We start from the raw sequence: 20,232 nt of genomic DNA, 5'->3' as shown, positions 1-20,232 counted from the left end.
GATTAGAACAGGCCGTGTGCATTTACCTGCACGGGAATACGGCACCTTTTTTTCCGGCGAAAACAGCGCCATATGCCTGATTTTCAGGGAGAACGATGTGACATTACACCTATCGTCACACCTGTACAGCGATCCATGGTTTCTCGCACTGATCGCACTAAGGAGCGATAGTAAGTCTTAATATATGACGTTTTCTCGTTTTTTCGGTGTAACTAATGTTTATAGTGATGAAACAGGCGCAAGGTAAAGGATTAACGGGCTTAATAGATATTCAGAGCCTAGAGGCAAAAAAAAGAACTAATAAGGATATAGATTAGTTGCGGGTATTGTTCCTCTTTCATCTACTAAGACGCATCCTGGATTTCCTGAAAGAAAATATATTTTATGCATCAGTTCAACCAACAACAAACAATCATGGGTTTTGCCAAAAGGTGGATGGGAGATCGATGAGCTAATTGAGGAGGCAGCACTTCGAGAAGCATGGGAAGAAGGTCTGCTTGCTTTTGCATGTTTTATTCTGAATATTGATTGATAAGCTGGTATTGTTGGTAAAATTACGTGCTCTCTTGGAATGATGCACGACCCGCGTCCAGCAAAGACATTTCAACGAGCAGTTAAATATGTGATGCAGGAAGATCATCCATATGTGTTTCATAATTCATGCATTCCTCCTCGTGCAATTTTTCAATACTTTGAACTTGATGTAGAGCGTCTTGAAGACGAATATCCTGAAATGAACAAACGTATACGTAAATGGATGACTTATTCAGAAGCAAAAGAAGCCCTTGCGTGGCGACTAGAAATGGTTGAAGCATTAGAACGAAGTTCAATCCTTAAGGTTTGAGCACTGGTTTAACCTATAAACATATTTACGTATTGGCCCATTTAAAAATGTAACATCTAAAACATTAATCATGGCAAAAAACATTTTTATATAAATACATAAGAATCATCAAACTGACATTTTTATAAACTATATACGAAACCCTAAACGATCCCTATTAATTTTTTTGTAGCAAAATTATGTAAAACAATCCTTATACAGACAGTATAAGATACCCTGAGTTGCTATTTTTATTGCGGGAATTATATTAATGATTTCTATTTTTCAAATAATATTTATGAAGTGGATTTCATGTATAAATCAGGTAATTTATTTTAAATCCAGCTTAAATTATTTAAAAAACTATTTTTGCTGTTTTACTGTAATTGTATAAAAAGTAACAATTTTTTAACTTATTTTGATGAAATATCTATCAGCAACATATTTAATATATAAAATCTTCGATACTTGATTTAAAATTGTTTGCATCATTATTTTATAGTTATAAATTTTTTTAATAGTATAAAACAGTATTTTTGATTAAAATATAATATTGTTTTTAAAACATAGATTATTATTTCCGTGTGTTTTTTTATTTGCTAAATAATTTAAATTTTTATCCATTTTTCTCAACATATTTTTGTTGATATATTATAGTAATTATTTACTATTTTTGTAGCAAAAAAATAAAAAAAAAAAGCAATTTATTATAATTTTAAAGCTATCTAATTTTTCAAAATGCCAAAATTAATAAAACTTTGTTTTTAGAACTAGTTTTTATGAAATTTCTAAAAATTAACCGATCTCGATTAAAATTCATTCAAGAAAATGTTTTTTAATGTTTAGAAAATATGAAAAGAAAAGGCATTTCAGAAGAAATACCTAAAATAGAGAATTCAAAGATACCTCAGCATTCTTTTATTACTTTATTGTCAAGTATATTACGTTTGTAAAAATCCAATTTAACATTTTATTTATTTAATATTAATTAAAGATAAATAGACCAGAAGAAACTACAGCTCTTGCTTTTGTTTACTATCATAGATATCATCGGTGGATAGAAAAAATAAGCCAAGATGAATCATTATATTTGATAGATGATTATGTATATTTTGGTATTTTTTGATCTATGCTTATGTTTTAATATAGACATTAGCTATCTCATCTCTATCACTTGCATCGAAAGCAACAGAGCAGTTTCGACGTATGCGAGAATTCCTTGTTCCGGCCTATTCGTAGTTTTTATGAACTTTTTTCATTATTTAATATGTTCAGAATAATAAACCCTTCCAAGCCACGACTAACGTTTCCTTCGGAATTTTATGACTCTTTAAGGGATTCTGTTGTTAATGCAGAACTTATTTTATTAAGAGTTCTTAAATTTGATATAAAAATTATTCTTCCTTTTTCATATTTAACAAAAGCACTTCATTTAACTTTAACTACATGGCACTCTGAAACAACCGATCCAACACTTCAGAAAGAAAAGTACCTTATAAATACGGCTATCGGGCGTTATGCACGTTGTCGTATTATGGATGCGTATGTTCTTTAAGAACTTTTTTTTTATCTTAATTATTCAAAAGTATATCGGATTATCGACTTTCAACCTTATATGATCCACAAACATTGTCGAGTGCTTGCTTATGGCATGCTCTTCGTGACTTCAGGATATTTCCAGAGGAGAAATTCTTATCATGGGTTTTATTAATCACAGGAAGCACAGAAATACATGAAGACATTCAAGGTAGAAAGTCATATGTGATATTTTATCTTATATAATATAGATGCAATATACGATCTTGCTCAACTAGACTTAAGACGTCATGAGCAGAGGAAAATATCGTGGTTAGAAGATAAATCATGCTAGTTCATGGTTGTATTATAGTAGTAAAAAATTATAGTGATTTAATATAGAACTATGAAGTTCAAAATAGTAATGATTGGAAAGTAATTATAAGGAAAATATTGCCAAACTATATATTTTTATTAATATATTTTTCATAATTGTATTATAGTCTTAGAAATCCGAAGAAAAGATTAATCATAATACCAGCAATAATTGCCATTTGTCTCCTTCTAGAAAATATCTTTGGTTCCCAAATAAAAAATAGTACAATGATGCCCTAAAGAGAAAACAATTAATTTTATTTATTATTTTAGTTGCTTAAAAACCAACCCCTAAAAAACCAATGCTTGCACCGATTATTATATCCTCATATGCACCTTCTATACATCATGTCAATTATAAATGGATTTTTTAAAATAAATCTATGCCATTTACCTTCTTCTTGTCCAATATTTTCCAAAGCTGTTTGATTAATCCATTCCTCTTCCAATTCCGATGCAACATTAGGATCAGTATTCTGAGAATCTCTCCCATGAATCAGCAAAAATTGTTCACGTAAAAGTGCAATTTCTCTTTCAGAAAACCCAACTTCTCGTAGACGATTAAATCCAAGCGGTAACGGTGTAATATTTAAATCATGTTGTATCTTTAAACAAAAAAATCAGCCATATATAACAACTCAGAAGGATAAATACATTTCTTTCTTCATCTGCATCTACCTCCATTTCATCATTAATACTACAATGAAGCAATACCTCCGGCCGTCCTGAAGGTCGCCGTTTTAAAGCTTCCAAAAGCACTGCATCATTACGGAGTATTTTCCCAAGATAAACAAGTCTTATCCCTCGTGAAGAAAGTACTTCTGGACGCAGCTCCCGAAGCCGGGCCTTTAACTCTCTTACTGTGGATTCTTTATCAATACTCAACCATATGTCTTCGTCTCCGTTTGAAAAACGGATTATCAGTTGTATCTTTGTAAAAGAAGGTCCTGGTCCACCTGTAGAGTCCATTCTATGTAATTTTCATTTATTCTATCAAATTTTATTATTTTTCTGCAAACTTAAGGTTAATATATTTGTATAACATTTATATGTCGTTTTATACGTAACAATTATTACTTTGACGTTTGTTAAGATAACTCACGATAATTGTTAAGATAATTGTTAAGAAAGACAACGATAAATTTAAGGCAAATAATTTAAGAATATATATAAAAAGGAATGGAACAAGCATCTACAAGCAATCTTGAGCGTTATTATGAAGATTTCCAAGCAGTTTTATCAGATATTCGTAATCTTTTGGCAGAATTTCGAAACTGCGAGTCTGGTAACTTAAAGAATTGATCATATAGTTATTGATTAAAAACAGAACGGAAAAAAGTAACATTACAGGCAGTAGAACGTGCTATAGATGAAGCAGCAGAGATTGTAAAGAGTTATATGTTTTTTGTGCTTTTTTTACCAACAAAAATATGTAGATTGGACAAATGGAGATTGAGGTGCTCCATGTGCCCTTAGTATCGCGTCTGCAAGAGAAAACAAGAATAAGCAGCTATCAAAGTGAAATAAATCGTATAAGAAAAGAATTTGTTGGTTTTATGTATTAGTAAGTGTGTCTATTAATTTAAAATTAGGAATCGCTCCATATGTACGAATATAATGAGCACTTTTCATCAAATCAAGATTTGGAATCATTTGATCAAAGAAAGAGACTCCTTGCAGGAACAAGAAAGCTTGAGGAAAGCTCAGAACGATTAAAGAATGCACAGCGGATTGCAAATGAGACAAAAGAAATTGGTGCAAGTATCTTAAAAGATCTTGGTTACCAAAGAGAACAGATTATTTTGGCAAGAGATACGGTATTTCCATTTATAATGAGAAAGTATAATTAATGTGTTATCTAGCTTATTGAAACGGATGGTTATGTCGATAGATCAATGCGAACATTAAAAACAATGGCACGAAGGTAAGATTTGATAAACACTATATTGTTTAAAAACAAATCCATGAATATAAACGAAGGGCTAACTATTAAAGGGTAGTAACAAATAAATTTATAACGTATTTGATTATTTTTGTCTTAGTGTTTCTTATATTTATAGTTGCATGGTAATGTACTATATATTATTTTACTTTATTTTTAAAATAAGCATTAGGAGAAATTTGGGTTAAACATGGCCAACATTCCCCTGTATATAAATTTTAGGACTTATTGTTCATTATATTTTATTTTTCTTTATATCTTGAACATGTCTAATAATTAATAGTCCAAAAATAGATTATAGTTAAATAAAGAATAGCTATTTTATTTTATAAAACTTTTACTTTGAATTTGTGCCACTTTTGCACTTTCTTTGCCATCCAAAAAGAGAGCAATAGATTCTTCGACATCTTGTACATCAATTTCTTGTCTTCCGTTAACTTTTGCAAAAATGCTTGACGGTGCTAGAAGCTGAATTGCATATCTTAAACTAGATACAGTACTTTGTTTTGTTAGTATGTCTAAAGCGGCATCTGTGATTTGAAGTTCTTCTGTTTTTGCACGAAGACGAATAATTATTTTAATTTCTTCAGACGTATAAGGAAGTGTACGTATAATTAAAAGTCTATCTAAAAGATCAATGGGAATCCCATGAGGAGAGACGATATCCTCGGTTCCTCTTGTTTGATATTAATAATTCTAATTTTTCAAAGTAAATGAGTCTTACCTGATCACACACATTCCCCGATTTGATGCAAAAATTACAATAGGCGCAATGGTGGATTCCAAAGCACGGTTTAAATACGTAAAACACTCAATGTCAAGCATATGGACCTAAAAACAAATCAATTATACAGCAATAATATACGTAAACCAAAAAACCTCATCGATAAATAACACACCGGGGACTAATTCTGCAATTCCTTCATCAATATACTTATTTACTACCTTGTTTATCTCCTTTCTCAATTTATCTGTAATCTCCGTTCGCTTTTGTTTCATTATCTGTCCCATCATGGACATAATATCTTGTCCACCCTAACCCTCAATATAAAAGCACATAATAGATATTTTCCTACATACTTGAGGTCGTGTATTTGCTATATCTAGATCATGCAAAGTCACATTCTGGACAATTTCCTTTTTTTTATGCACTTCTCCTTTCGGAACTGGTACATATTCCTCTGCTTCAAGATCAAATTCCGTTGCATATGTGTCTGAACGCCCAACTCTCTATAAAACAAAGATTTTTAGTACAAAATGATAATTACTGTATAAAACAAAAAACTTACTTTAACTGCACCCGTATTCGCTTCAATATAAATCACGTCCCCTACTGTAACACGTTCTTTTTGGATACTTTCATAAATGCTTGGGTCAAGTTTCAACTGTTTTGTGCCTTTATATGTTTTAAGTGTAATAATTACATGTGCAATCGTTTTGCCATATCCTCCAAGAGGATTTTCTGCTTCTTCTGGAGTCATTTCTACAACTTCGCCTTCATAAACTTCTTTTGTTTCCCTGACACGCAAACCTAGCCAACCGTTAGTCAATCAACATTATTCAAAATAATCGAGTTAAGCCATGTGAGAAACAGAGACGAGATGAGTCAAAAGGAATGAATATAGTACACCACATTTTGAAATTAACGTGATAAACAGAGACATTGAATCTTCATCATAAATATTTAAAAATATTCAAAAAGAACCGGAAAAATAGATAAAAAGTATAAATACTTAACTGTCCAAAAGAAAAAATATGCATTTATAGTAAAATAAAAAAGAATATTTTTATTCTACCATTTGAAATATTAACCCGTATTTCAGTCGTTTACTATTCATTCTACTCATCCATCTTTTGCTTTACTCACAAACTCTGCTTCATACCGATTGCACGGCGAATATTTTCCATTAACACTTCAGTTTTTTTGATTTCTAGCATATATTAGTCAAAAAATCAAAAAAAAACATCTACAGTTCCACTGCAGTGCCCATGACAGTGTTACTAACCTGCTGAGTAGACTTCACTAGCAGCCATTGGGCAAAAAGGCACACGAACTCCAAGTTCATGTGCAACCGCAAGTGCAAGTGCTGTTTTTCCAGTTCCTGGCCCCCCTGCAAGTAGCAGACCACGACCTGCCATTCTCCGTGATCGAATTAGATCAACCACCACTCCACATGCCTGCAGAGTTAGTAATGTCTGCAAATATTCTGAAATTGTCAAAAGTACATCATAAATGCGCAAAATTATAAAAAAAACAATGAAAAAAAAAGGTATACAGAGGAAAAACAAAATACCATTCGTCTTTAGACATGTAATTAAAACTCGTATACCAATTCTCTTCTAGAATATTTCTATATTTTACGCATGCTTGACACACTGCAACATCTAATGACGTTTATACGGTCAAACGTACCTCTCGAGCTTGCTGTTGACCAACCCATCCACTTGCAACTTGTTCGGCAGTACCATCCTCCCGCAGACCTAATCCATGCAAATGTGAATGTGCTGCCACCCGTACTTCCCGTCCAACACCTACAAAATGCTATTAATATCGATTTTTAAATATCAAAACGCCAATAAAGCACTAAACACTAGGCTCTAAAATATTGTTGAAATTTAAAAATTATTCAAAAGTTGCTTCAAAACTGTTTTAGTATCTTTTTAAAATTTGCTTAGACTAGCCGTACTCCACTGTATCTTGTAGTTTATTAATGCTCCAAAATAAATTCTTACAGCCATATTTAATCCTGTTTGTCATCCAAATAGGATTGTATTTATACGAAAACTTTAAACATATAGACCATGTTTAGATTCAAAAATAAAGCCTATTTTCATTCTGGGCATCTCCTAACTTTTATTCAAACTCCAAATTTTTCTGAAAAATAGTCTTGCTTTTAAACATCTTCAAAGCATGTTTAAACATGGATCTTTTTATATTTCAATTTTATCAAATCATTTGTGTGTAGCATGTGTATTTCTGCCCAAACAAACACTTGTTTTTACAATATTTTAAACACAGCCATTTCCTCCTTTGCATTACAATCCACAGTGTATTTTGTTTTATATAGCCTGTGTGTCTTTATGGCATTTTGTTTGATTGCAGGAGTTTATCCTGAGCAAATCTCTCCGACTATGGCTTCAAGCGCCTTTTAAATAAACACGATTGCTCTTATTTACCTTTTGATAGTTTCATTGGATTCTTAAGCGCACTCGAACTGTTGAACGGGCACGAAGAAATTATACACATTCCGATGTATGATTAAACCGATATGCTATACAGTACACCATGAATACAATACATGAATACAATAATCAATATATTACTAATGCCAAATACAAAGAGACTTTTAATAAAATATCGTCCGACCAGATTCCACTGCTCAGACATCCCTCCCCCTCTATACAAATAGCCCTCCAAGCTCAAGAACCACGCTCCATATTCAGTGATCAGCCCCTTGTTCTACTTTATCTTGTATTCAGCAGCTTATGTACAAATGCTTAAAAGAAAGGTTCCGGTTAAAAGATTTTACTTAAGAAACGCCTCAAATAAAATATACACAAATGATTGATAATACATGTCCCACACATAACACCACTGTAAATATACCCATACTCGCCCCACTGATGAATTAAGGTGTTGAAAGAGGATTCCAAGGATCATAGACTCGACACGAGATCCGCGTATGTAAAGGAACGCAAAACTGGTAAATCCTGGCCCGAACCAGGCTGACACTCAAACACGACCCAAAGAATACCAAAGACCCGCCATAACTTTTGTCTAAACTAGAAACCAATCTGGAAACCAAGCCCCGCCGCCACATGCCCACTCCTGTCCACTCTTGTCCAAAGCCTCCTCCAAGCGCACATTCCCCGCCTGCCAATGACTCGCCCTGCACCTGCCGAGCGCTCGTCAATGGCCCGCCGAGAACCCAAGAACCCCAAGAACCCCAGGAACCTAGAGGACCCAGAGGACCCGTTTCCGCCCATTCCCGCCCGTTTCCAGAGCTCTTCCCGCTGCTAATCTTCGGCACTGCTCGATTCACTCGCTGACGACGAGTCCTCGCTCCCCGACCGACTCGACGCACCATACTTGCTGCCTGTCCTCATCAGCCCCACCCTCGGCTCCTACCCGTCAAACACACCGTTGCCCTTGTTTTCAAACCTCGAAAGCTGCCTTTCGAGCTGCCGGATCTGCCGTAGTTGCTCCGCCTCCGACAGCACTGTCCGACTCTTCTTTGGCGCAATCGGCTTCGCCCTCGCCGCCCCAATCGGCGTGCTTGGCAGTTGGTTCAAAATCACAAAGTTCCACAGCCGGCTCTGTGTCCGCGGCGTCATCGAGTCGATATCCAGCTCAATCTCATCCGTTTGCTAGCCCCCCCGTTAACACACCCCCTAAACCCCTGTCACCTACTTCCTCCAATTCCGGCATCGACTCCTTCATGATACGTAGAACCGTATCCAGCTTGCTCCCCGTCAGATGGTTGATCTTCTGTGCCAGCTCCGATCGCTGGTCAAACGATAGCACCCGCAGATGCTCCTCCTCATGCCTATACCCCCCTTTCTTCCCGCTCCGTTTCGGCTTCCCCTTCTTCGCCTTCATGCTTGCCCGCTTATTTCTCATTGCGTTCAGTTGGTCTGACATCATCGCTAGCTGCTTTTCCAGCTGCGCAATTCCCTCATTCTCGTCCATCTCCTCCGACCCCGTGTCCGACTCCTCCGTCGTGTATCCGTGCTGGTCCACCGGTCTTTCTTGCCACTTCTTATCAAAGACCGCCTCCAGCCGTTTCCCCATGTTGTACACCGGCGTCCCTACCGGGTTGAACTTGTAACAGTTCCTGAACATCTGCCGCACGTCGCTTTCAAACTCCTCTGCCGTGCTGTACACGCTGTTCAGCTTTCCCTGGATCGTCGACATATCCATCGGGTGCTTGACAATCTTGTAGTAGTCGGGGATGTTAAGTGCCACCGCATCTTCCAACACATAAATATAAACCCCTCCTGGGGGCCTTCTACATACCCACTGGGTGGTAGAACGGGAACGCATAGCTCTCGTGAGTCTTCTTCTGCAGCTCCTTAATTACGTTCCGACAGAACTGCAACTGCGCCGCGTTTTTTCGCCGGTGCGGCTTCGCCTCATTATATGGCAAGTCCCGTGGCGGCGGCGGGTGGATTTCCCGCCGCGGCCGGTCTGCCACTCCCCCGATCCGCTGTGTTCCTCCGCTTACTGTTGCTTCTGTTTCTGACTTTTTTCTCATCTTTGCTCCCTTTGCTCCTCCCGTATAGTCCGCACCCGGCATCTGCTCCATCTGCCGCTCAAAGATGCCCTGCAGCGTCTTAGCCATCCCGGAGATGGCGCTTTCTTCCCCGTTGAATGTGAAGCAGTTGCTGAAGACCAGCTCAACGTCTGCCCGGAACGTTTCGACGCTCGCATACAGTTTACCTGCGAGCTTCTTCTCGATCGTCCCGAGGTCCATCGGTGTAGTGATCACCGACGGGTATGTCGGAATGTTGAGCTTGACGGGGTCGACGGGCTGGTTGAACGGCCGTGCGTCTCTGTTCTTGCGCAGCTGCCGCACCACGGACACTGCGTACTTGTACTGTTCCTTGGTCATGCTGGCAACGGCAGGCGCAGCGCTGGCGGGCGGCGCCTCGCGAGGGTCGCCGTCCTCGGGGCGGCGACGCTTCTCGGCGGCCTTTGCGCGGTGCCGCGGTGAGGCGTCACTCGAGTAGGGCGGCGTCAGCGCAGCCTCTGTGATTGCGGGCGTCTCCTGCTTGGCGACGCCGTTGACATCATCAGCGCACACACGGCCCGTCTCGGCCGCTGCGCCGTCTGCGCAGGCGGTGTCGGTGGCGACACAGACGACGCTGTCGCCCATTCTGCAGACGTTCCGATGGCGCTCTCTGTTTGCGCCGCAGCGCAGCGCCGTGACGTGGTTAGGGCTCGTTGCGCAGCCGCGTGTCCGCGTTCCGCTGCCTGTGCAATGCACACTGCAGCACTGCGCACAGTGTAGTGTGCGCTAGTCAGCATACATTACACAGTGATACACGCAGCACTATACACAGCGCCACGCATATACGCAGCACACGCTGCGCACGCTGCGTGGGAGCGGCGCCGCATGCTTGCACGGTGCAGTGCACACTGGTATGCACGTGCATGTAGTGTGTACAAGCATACATATAGTGTGTGTACGGTATATACGGTATATACGGTGTATACGATGTATACGGTGTATACGGTGTGTATGTTATGGGTACATTGCACTACAGCGCACCATACACTGCAGCACACTATGGTGTAGCCCAGGTATGTGTATGCATATAGTATGTGCATGTGTATGGTATATGTATGGTATATGCATGATATATGTATGATGTTCGGTGTACACAGTGCAATACAACTAGTGTGTCTATATATGCATGTATGCGTGTGCATGCGTACGCATATGTATGTATAGTATATACAGTGTATATATGTGTATATATGAGTGAGTATATATATGAGTGAGTATATATGTGTATATACATGTATGTCAGTATATATATGCGCAGCATATACATGTCTGTGTGTATACATGTGCATACACACGTGCGACAGACCACTGGTACAGTGCATATGCGTGGTGTATGCACTACGGCTGCACGCTGTGCATAGTGCATAGAGTGCATGTGCAGCGGACGTGAGCAGACGTGTTATATGCACATACGCCCATATGCTATGCTGCACGTCATGTGTGCTGCACGCTGTGTGTGCTATGCACGCTATATGCTATACGCTATGTGCGTTGTATGCTTTGTATGCGCGTTGTATGCGGTGTATATGCGTCGCATTCGCCGCATACACTGCTATGCACAGACTATGCTGTATGCACTGCGTGCACAGTGTGCACACTGACGCATACACTCACTATATACACACAGATACACTCATATATAGATATACACTCATATATATACATATATACACTGACATACACGCATACACTGACTACGCGCATACACACGCACAACGCCCACCGGCACGCTGCATATGCACCGTACAGTGTAGCAATGTATGTACTGTATGTGTCTATAGTGCATACATTGCTACACAGCACGGTGCATATGCTGCTGCATTGCGGGTACACTGCGCATACACAACGCATACAACGCATACAACGCATACAAAGCATAATACATAGCATATATAACATATATAGTGTATATAAGTGTATATAATATAGCATACATAGCATACATGACGTGAGCATACACAACGTGTAGCATACATGACATGTAGTGTGCACAGTATATGGGGTATACACATGTATATATAATACACGCTACACAATACACGCTACGATGGTTGGATAGCACAGCTTTACAGCGTACAGCGATTCTGGTCTTCAGTGTATAATTTAATATGTGTGTAATATACACTGTGCAGGATAACTATGCTATGTGTATAGTATGTGCATGTATATGTATGTATATGTATGATATATATGATATATTTATGGTATACACTGTATGATATGTCTATGGTGTACAGTGTGCAGTATAATTATAGTGCATATATGTATATGTATGGTATACGCTGTGTGGTGTGCAGTGCACTCTGTACAGTGTGTGTACAATGTGTGTACAGTGTGTGTGCAGTGTGTGTGTAGTGTTATAAGATGTAGGTTGGATATATAGTATAAGTATATGATTAGGGTGTAGATTAGAGTGGAGAGTTAGAACGTGTAGTATATGGATGCAGCTATGAGTATGGGTATAAATTGGGTGTAATAAAGGTCAGTTGTAAATAGTGTAAATGTACGCATTATAGAATATATACTATGGTGTGCATATAGCATGCATAGTATAGTATATGCTGTATAGCAGTATATATAACAACGTACATTGTATGATATGTATAGCATAGTGTGCAAAATATGCTATACGCTACGTACAATATATATATACACTGTGTAGTACATTATGTATAGTACAGTGTATAGCGATGTAACGTATACGGTATGTATAATACAATGTCTATGGTATAATGTATAACACAACGTGTACACTATATGTAGTATGTATAGTCTATAGTATGAGGATTAGTGTATATACTATCTGTAATATATATGGCATGTATAGTGTGTAGCATGTATAATGTATGCAGTGTATAATCTGCACAGTGCACGTCGAACATATACAGTATAGAATCTGTATAATGCTTACAGTCTATACAGGCAGAGGTACTCTGTGGCACGCCTGCATGCATACGAAGAGTATACGTTGCGTGTGCAATATATAAAGTGTTTCAGTATATAATGCAGTATATAATGCAGTATATACACAGTATATACACAGTGTGTGGAGTGTATGGACGTACATTGTGCAGTGTAACAGAGGTTTTTACATTAATATAAAAAGAGATACAGTGCGTAAAATACACAGAAAAACTATACAGAAACTGTACAAGAGACAAACAGCCTGTAGTAGCGCCAACACCAAATACACCCAAAAACTCTATGTATAGATATGAATATATAGTGTCCATATATATCTGTATATATAATATATAATATTTAATATGTCTATGTATATGTATGTGTATTTGGCATATATGTATGTCTACGTGTATAGTATATATCTCTAATCTCAGTGCAAGGTGCAGAGAACACATCTCCATAGCAATTCTGCTCTCATGGGACACATATCTCTGGAATGTGTTCCTTCATATGCATTGGCAGAGAATATATACTGCACAAAAGGGCATATAGAGATGCATCGACTACAACTACTATCAAAATTGACAGTTTAAAAGTAATAAAAGTCGTAAAGTACGGAAATAGATCTATCTTAATATAAATTAACATCTCTGTTGTGACAGCAATATATGCATACACGTTGCATATAACTGTATATACGCTAAGGGACACACATGTACACGCTTGAACCAACTGGTATTTAAGTGAGCGTATGTCCTTAAATCACGTGATACAATGGAACCGTTAAAGTCACGTGCACTGAGAGGGTTAATGTGGTGGTAGTGAAATAAATGGAAAAAAGGATTGAAATAAGATATAGTAATTAAGAGTGATACGGAAAGGGAATGATAAGTTGGAAGCAATGAACCAAGATATGCATGAAACAATACATTTTAGACAACATATTTTGAATGTTTTGGTGCTTTCAAAGAGCTTCGGAATAAACCGTGAGTGCTGAAATGTATATTACACAGGTGACATAAACTCTAAGAAACAAAAGCCATGCCTAAATATAATAGTTTATTCTAGAACGATATTATGTCTCAGTGTCTATCGCGCAGACAAAAGAAAAGTGATCGTTCAACGTATCCCGATAGCCGAATCACGTGATTTTAAACAAGTTACGTGATATTGCCTCAGATACAGTAACTAGAGATACAGTAAAATACAAACAGACTTACACAAAACATTATTAGCAGTGTTAGAAAGAGAAACGAAGAAATAGATGCTGCCTGAAACCATTGAAGACAGCCCAAGACCAGAAAAGGTAGAATAAGAAGGAATAAATAAATATACTTTGAGACCAATTAAAGCTAATACCATCTACCAGACGGAATTTGAAATAATAATTCGTCTGCTGTCTTTTTAGCGGGCTGCTTATCCTGCTTTCTCTGTGCAGCCTCGTGCATCCGTAACCAATCGGGTACTTTAGAGATGCTACTTTTACTAATGGTTTGTTTGAGGTCATACATTATGTCAGTATCTTCTGGGGTTAAAAAGGTAATTGCAGTGCCAGACTTCCCGGCTCTCCCAGTGCGTCCAATCCTATGAGTATAATCTGTATACAGGTGAGGTAAAATCCGGGAATCAAAAAAGAAAGGGACCTTCAATGGTTTTAGCCATATTAAAGTTTACTACGAGAGACACATCGGCAACATCGATACCCCTTCCAGCAAGATCGGTAGCCACTAAACAATCAGCTTCGCCAGAACGAAGCTGTGCGAGAGCAGCTTCACGTTGTTCTTGGCTTTTCCCTCCATGCAATGTAACCGCATTCCACTACAATTGATTAATATACTTGCTACAAAAATGATGAAAAGTACACCAATACGAGCAAGTGACTTGGCCAAAGCATCGCAACTACGACGCTGATTGATAAAGATAATTACGGGTGGATTATAATCATTACTATTAAGAAGTTCTTCTAATCTTCGTCTGCAAACATATATTAGAAAGGATAGAGAAAAAGCTTTTTTTTAAAATACCTTTTCTTATCTTCTGTATTCATCATTTCAACAATCTGTACAACTGTATCAACTGCTTGTCCAGCATTCCCAATGGTCACAATTGCCGGTCGACGCAGATATTTTTTTGCAAGTTTTTCTACAGCAGGAGGCATCGTAGCACTAAACATAACTGTTTGTCGAAATCGCTCTTTACCTCCTATTATTTTAGACATCAACACAGGATTTTCTGCATCGTCATTATCAGGTTTCTGATTGTGTACAGGTAATGCATCTAAAAGCTTATTTACTGTCTCCTCAAAGCCCATATCAATCATGCGATCTGCTTCATCAAGAACAATATATGCACATTGACTCAGTACTAAAACATGCCTTTCGAGACAATCCAATAACCGCCCAGGAGTTGCAATTACAATATGCACACCGTCTCTTAAATTAAACGCTTGCTCCTCAATTTTATGACCTCCCACAATTGATACACACACAAAATCCATTGGTTCGGAAAACTTCTTTGTTTCACTTTCAATTTGTTGAGCCAATTCTCTCGTAGGAGCTAAAATGATAGCATAAGGACCATCATTCTTATTATATTCATCAAGTGGAGGAAGCGTAGAAATATATACAAGCATAGGAAGCACAAATGATGCAGTTTTTCCGGAGCCTGTCTCCGCAATACCAATAATATCACGATTCTGCAAACCAATAGGAATAGCTGCTCTTTGTATCGGAGAAGGCTCTTTATATCCCACTATTTCAACCATATCAAGAATAATTTTTGGTAATCCAGACTCTTTCCAATTACGTATAGGGTTTGGAATAGACCCACCTAAAAAATTAAATTTAATAAATTAAATGTATAAAATACCTTTCGAAGAAATATTAAAATCTTCTTTAAATATACGCCAATCTCTTTCTTTCATGAGCTCCAAAGGCTTTTCTGACCAATGTTTGTCATCCCAACTAATTCTAGTACTTTTCTTATATTCCATATCCATCAATTGTCTTGAAAAAGTTAGCGTAAAAACTATAATAAAAACAAAAATACTTAGCCCTGTTTTTATCTTCATCATTACCAGAACGTACGAGCATATCAATAAATGAATTCGTATAGTGATTATTACTTTTATCATCAAAACCACCTAATCTTCCTCGACCTAAAAATTGAGCACTATGTCTATTCAAATATATTGGATTAACATCGGATGAAGTATCTTCTGTATTATCCCAATCGAACACAAACTTTCTTTCACTTGTCTTACGCTTTTTTTTCTTGTTATCCCCTGTTCCCAAATATCTTTTCTAAAAAATATTAAAATCCTCTAAAATAATAATAATAATTACCCGAATATCCTCGACTTCTTTTTCCTCAGGTGTCATTTCAGCTTTAGCTTCTTGATTCTTTGATGATTTAAACAGTTCGGCAGCTTGCTTTGCCAAAGCATCTTGTTCTTTTCTCATAGCCTTTGGCTCAGTAGGAATCATTTTATTCCGATTTAAATAACGCCCATCTAAACACAAATCATTAGTATATTACTCATAAAAAAAAATCTACCTTTTTCCTTTCCACTAAGATTATCCTGAGAGTCTTTTAACGAATACTTTCTTATAATATCTGTTTTTCCAATTTGTTGGCGCTTTTCAACTTCCAAACGACGCTTTTCAAGAGCAATTGCTTCACGTTGTTCCCGAGTTAAAAACTTTGGCTATTTTGATTAAATAACAAAACTCACTAGATACATTTCTTACTCGATTCATAGCAGCTGCTTCTTTTTTCTTCTTAACTAACTCTTCAATAGATAAAGGCTCTCTTTTTTCTGCTTTTGGAATTGCACCATTCTTAGGGACAATCTCTGACGTAGATCTAGGAATTTCTGGAAAAAAAGCACCTGCAGAACAATTTACAGCTTTATTAAACCCATCATATTCGATTGCTCCAGAAGAAAATGCTTTACCACTAAAATTTTCAATAGAAGAAAACGGCTGTTTAAAACCATCTGAGCATAATGCCGTAACTTCTTTAGGTAATGGTGGAGGATAAGAAAGAGGTAATGGTGGTGGTTCAGGCGGTGGTTCAGGTGGCGGTTCAGATGGCGGTTCAAGTGGTAATTCATTTAGCACCATATTTTCAGAGTTACTGTCTAAAACAATCCCTGAAGAAAATGCACCATTTTGAGAGGAAATATTGTTCATGCTAGCATTTTCAGTACTATCTGAAAGCTTATTGAATCCATCCATTGAGATGCCTTTTACATAGATAAATAATGACCTAAAAAACTCGGTTTTTTTTCATTTTTTTTGATCCAAAAATAACATACGTTTTCTATATAATTAAAAGACCTTTAAAATGTATAAAAATGCATATTTAATATCCATTTCTACTATTTAACTAATTCTTTAGTTTTTTTTTTTATCGTCAACGTCTTACGAAATACGCACAGAACCTATAAATATTAATCATAAGTTTGAAAAAGATAGTTAAGTCTAAAAATAAAAAATACATAAGATAATAAGAACAAATACATTATTCCATATCTCTTAAATAAAACACCAAAATACTCAAGTGCCATAAATCTTCAAGTTTTTTTCTAGTCATTCATTTATACCATCTTTTGTTCCATTATTTTACGAGATAAAAATATCCTTTTCGCTTAGTTTTTTCTTCTTTTCCTAGAAAGATATCAATAGAGTTATATACATGGGCCAACGTACCGCTTTCCAAACAGCTATTTTCTGTGGTTGTTCCTCCAATGCCTTTTGTATCCGTGCAATCCTTTAAAAATTAATTTTTATTGTAAACCTCAAAAAAGCGAAATTTCAAATAGAACAATGCAATTTTTTATGCATAATTATACTTCTTTTTCTGTCTATCTGTCGAAACCTTGTATGCATTCAACTACATATGATGTAGCAAATAAAACCATATTAATGTATAATGTATTCAGAAGAGCACTTAACTCAGTATGTTAAGTTATATGTAAACATTGTCTTCTGTTTATACACGCTATGTCCTTTTTATATTCAAAATACATATATTTTATTATACGTGTCCCATATGTATATATTTTTTCATTCAATATACGCGCCAATTCTTCTATTTGCTCTTTTCATGCTTCTTTGAACACAGTTCTCATTCATTTCGCTCCATATTATTGATTTTTGTATCAACTTACCTCTGTGCACGTGTACGTTCGTCAAGAGTACCTTTCCATCGAGAAATACCATTCATTGGCGCTCGTTTAGAGTCCTTTCGAGTTGGCAACCATTCTGAAAAGCCATACCTTTCAGCCTCTTTACGTAATACCGCTTGACGGCGTAAGGAATAGATTGGATCTTTCCAACAACCAGTTTCTTTATTTTTAACACATTTAAATAGATTTGCAGCTGCTGCACCACCTTCTATACTTGCAGCTGAGTGTCTTCGTAAAAACCCTGCAAGCGTAGGCGGCAATTTCTTCAGAACTTTCGGATCCATTCTTATCAGCCAAAAAGTATGTGTATTTTCGTTTCTAAAAACTTTTAGTATATATTTGATGTTTATTCATTGTATATTCAATTACAAAATTATATTATATATGTATTAAGCAAAATCTATAATGTTTTTGAGTTTCTTAGAAATTCCTGTTTATATTAATAATCAAAAAATATATAAAATATTTAAATATGGAGTCGAAAATTTTAATAGAAAACCACGATTTATCGGTTCAAAAGCTTTATCGAACTTAAAATTAACATTAAATTAACGTGAAATTAATAGACATTTAAAACTTGGCAATGGTTATTATATAATTTAATTAATATATAATTAAAAGAGTTATTTAAATCAGGTATTAGAGAACTGATTTTTAAATTAAGCTTTAAGAATTTATTAGAGTTTAAGTGGATTTTGAAATTTTTAAATTTTATATTTTCATTCTTAATTTTTTATATTAAAACTATAAAGTTTTATTCTTTTAGTTTTTTTTAACAACACTTATTACTTAACTTTGATTAAAGTTATTCAACGTTAACACGAAATACTAGGATTAATTAAAAATATAAAAAATTACTGGAAGCTTTATTCTAACCCTAAAGTAACTATTCTGTTCTTTTTTTTTAAATTTAATTAAGATTTAACTAATTTTTATTAAGGATATAATTAAGCCTTCCTTAGGATTAAACTAAAATTTACAACTTAAAAAAGGGTTTAGAATTTAAAAGAAATATCATATTAAAAAAAAATTGTAGAAAAAAGACTTATTTTTTGTTTAATTTCTCTATATTTAATCAATTCTTATTTATTTTTATTACTTTAACTTTTATTTCTATTTTATCATTAAAGAAAAATGTTACTTGGGGTTCAAGCACAACTAGAAAGCTATTTGGTGATCTTATGTACATTAAGTGTTGCATGTATATTACGTCCACACAAAGTTCTTGAACAAGGTCTTATTTATGTTTTAGGAGATGCAATGAATCTGGTAAAACAAAGCTTTTGCAGCTGTAACAATATAACAGCATTTTAGAAGTTTAATTAAACCCTAATATCAACTTAATTAGAATATAATTGTGCAGTTATCATATAGCTCGTTACAGCTAGATTTCAAATAAACTGGAGCTAATTAAAAGATAGGCACGACCAAGCGAGGATCCAACATGTGTAGTAGTTGGTGGATTGCTGTTGTTTCAAGTATTTTTTATTTATCTTTTTGCATTGCTTAAAACGGATATGATGTTTTTTAAAGATTTAGGTAAATATATTTTCAAAAAAAAATCCACTTATATTATAGCACCATTTCGAACAATACAGGCTTTTGTATTAGTACTATGGATTTATTTTTCAAATAATCCAGCAATGTCAAATGGATTAACATTTACTTTTGCTTTTTTCGACTTAATATGGCAATTTTGGATGTTTGTTAGCTTTCGAGGATACAAACCACCGGTAAAAACATAATGGTAATGTTATATATTATACATTTGCATTGTAAACCATTATTTTTAACTATATCTTATCTATTTTACTACAACCTATAAAAATATTCAAAAAAATCTACACTTGTAGAAAGGATTCTAATACTTTTAATTATTGCTCGTAGAAACTTTCAGTTACACAACTGCTTTATTGACAATTGTTTCTATTTGTTTTCTTTTTTCCTTAAGATTCAAGTTCTTTGCATAAACACAACAAAAAGTATATAAGAATATCAGTATTATGAAAAATTAATTATTTAAAACAAAAAATATGTACACTACAATCAATCTTGTTTTAATGGATATTCTTGTATATGTATACCATTGGCTGTCACAATAAACGCCTGAAATTTATCACCAATCTAAAATTGTGATAAGTATTAGGTTATTTTAAATAAAATAAAAATTCATACCTGTATATGACGCTCA

At 35.8% G+C, this 20,232-nt stretch overlaps 10 protein-coding genes across 10 annotated transcripts; 5 read left to right on the top strand and 5 right to left on the bottom strand.

Annotated features, from left to right (window-relative positions):
• Positions 1-72: 72 nt before the first annotated feature.
• T551_03618 (polyphosphatase DDP1) lies at positions 73-844 on the top strand (the record flags this gene model as incomplete). Its single annotated transcript, XM_018375881.1, has 4 exons — positions 73-170; positions 226-243; positions 313-491; positions 537-844. The coding sequence occupies 4 exons, from the start codon at positions 73-75 to the stop codon at positions 842-844; spliced, it is 603 nt and encodes a 200-aa protein (XP_018227891.1).
• Positions 845-1,674: 830 nt separating this feature from the next.
• T551_03617 (uncharacterized protein) lies at positions 1,675-2,693 on the top strand (the record flags this gene model as incomplete). The annotated part of the gene is made up of 6 exons (XM_018375880.1): positions 1,675-1,772; positions 1,826-1,928; positions 1,973-2,058; positions 2,099-2,365; positions 2,410-2,570; positions 2,611-2,693. 6 exons carry the CDS (start codon positions 1,675-1,677, stop codon positions 2,691-2,693), a joined length of 798 nt encoding a protein of 265 aa, XP_018227890.1.
• Positions 2,694-2,835: 142 nt separating this feature from the next.
• On the bottom strand, positions 2,836-3,682 carry T551_03616 (uncharacterized protein; the record flags this gene model as incomplete). The annotated part of the gene is made up of 4 exons (XM_018375879.1): positions 2,836-2,949; positions 3,003-3,052; positions 3,108-3,318; positions 3,368-3,682. 4 exons carry the CDS (start codon positions 3,680-3,682, stop codon positions 2,836-2,838), a joined length of 690 nt encoding a protein of 229 aa, XP_018227889.1.
• A 210-nt stretch (positions 3,683-3,892) lies between these two features.
• T551_03615 (v-SNARE protein VTI1) lies at positions 3,893-4,641 on the top strand (the record flags this gene model as incomplete). The annotated part of the gene is made up of 5 exons (XM_018375878.1): positions 3,893-3,998; positions 4,041-4,099; positions 4,150-4,260; positions 4,306-4,530; positions 4,576-4,641. 5 exons carry the CDS (start codon positions 3,893-3,895, stop codon positions 4,639-4,641), a joined length of 567 nt encoding a protein of 188 aa, XP_018227888.1.
• Positions 4,642-4,976: 335 nt separating this feature from the next.
• On the bottom strand, positions 4,977-7,943 carry T551_03614 (RuvB-like helicase 1; the record flags this gene model as incomplete). Its single annotated transcript, XM_018375877.1, has 10 exons — positions 4,977-5,331; positions 5,380-5,486; positions 5,535-5,690; positions 5,736-5,885; positions 5,945-6,186; positions 6,539-6,586; positions 6,662-6,862; positions 6,950-6,995; positions 7,057-7,187; positions 7,934-7,943. The coding sequence occupies 10 exons, from the start codon at positions 7,941-7,943 to the stop codon at positions 4,977-4,979; spliced, it is 1,446 nt and encodes a 481-aa protein (XP_018227887.1).
• Positions 7,944-8,225: 282 nt separating this feature from the next.
• T551_03613 (uncharacterized protein) lies at positions 8,226-10,531 on the bottom strand (the record flags this gene model as incomplete). The annotated part of the gene is made up of 4 exons (XM_018375876.1): positions 8,226-8,752; positions 8,818-9,005; positions 9,054-9,626; positions 9,673-10,531. 4 exons carry the CDS (start codon positions 10,529-10,531, stop codon positions 8,285-8,287), a joined length of 2,088 nt encoding a protein of 695 aa, XP_018227886.1. The 3' UTR covers positions 8,226-8,284.
• A 3,149-nt stretch (positions 10,532-13,680) lies between these two features.
• Positions 13,681-13,999, top strand: T551_03612 (uncharacterized protein; the record flags this gene model as incomplete). The annotated part of the gene is given in 4 exon segments (XM_018375875.1): positions 13,681-13,708; positions 13,720-13,836; positions 13,864-13,907; positions 13,919-13,999. The coding sequence occupies 4 exon segments, from the start codon at positions 13,681-13,683 to the stop codon at positions 13,997-13,999; spliced, it is 270 nt and encodes an 89-aa protein (XP_018227885.1).
• A 203-nt stretch (positions 14,000-14,202) lies between these two features.
• On the bottom strand, positions 14,203-17,088 carry T551_03611 (uncharacterized protein; the record flags this gene model as incomplete). Its single annotated transcript, XM_018375874.1, has 9 exons — positions 14,203-14,447; positions 14,494-14,668; positions 14,713-14,824; positions 14,875-15,679; positions 15,719-15,855; positions 15,899-16,152; positions 16,195-16,361; positions 16,406-16,556; positions 16,600-17,088. 9 exons carry the CDS (start codon positions 17,086-17,088, stop codon positions 14,203-14,205), a joined length of 2,535 nt encoding a protein of 844 aa, XP_018227884.1.
• A 387-nt stretch (positions 17,089-17,475) lies between these two features.
• T551_03610 (uncharacterized protein) lies at positions 17,476-18,325 on the bottom strand (the record flags this gene model as incomplete). Its single annotated transcript, XM_018375873.1, has 3 exons — positions 17,476-17,520; positions 17,563-17,623; positions 18,024-18,325. The coding sequence occupies 3 exons, from the start codon at positions 18,323-18,325 to the stop codon at positions 17,476-17,478; spliced, it is 408 nt and encodes a 135-aa protein (XP_018227883.1).
• An 850-nt stretch (positions 18,326-19,175) lies between these two features.
• Positions 19,176-19,786, top strand: T551_03609 (uncharacterized protein; the record flags this gene model as incomplete). Its single annotated transcript, XM_018375872.1, has 3 exons — positions 19,176-19,310; positions 19,463-19,580; positions 19,620-19,786. The coding sequence occupies 3 exons, from the start codon at positions 19,176-19,178 to the stop codon at positions 19,784-19,786; spliced, it is 420 nt and encodes a 139-aa protein (XP_018227882.1).
• Positions 19,787-20,232: the final 446 nt, after the last annotated feature.

This window comes from Pneumocystis jirovecii, assembly GCF_001477535.1.
Source record: "Pneumocystis jirovecii RU7 chromosome Unknown supercont1.19, whole genome shotgun sequence".
Taxonomy (NCBI): domain Eukaryota; kingdom Fungi; phylum Ascomycota; class Pneumocystomycetes; order Pneumocystales; family Pneumocystaceae; genus Pneumocystis; species Pneumocystis jirovecii.
Note: the sequence above shows the minus strand (reverse complement) of the source record. Positions and strands in the feature narration are given on the sequence as shown.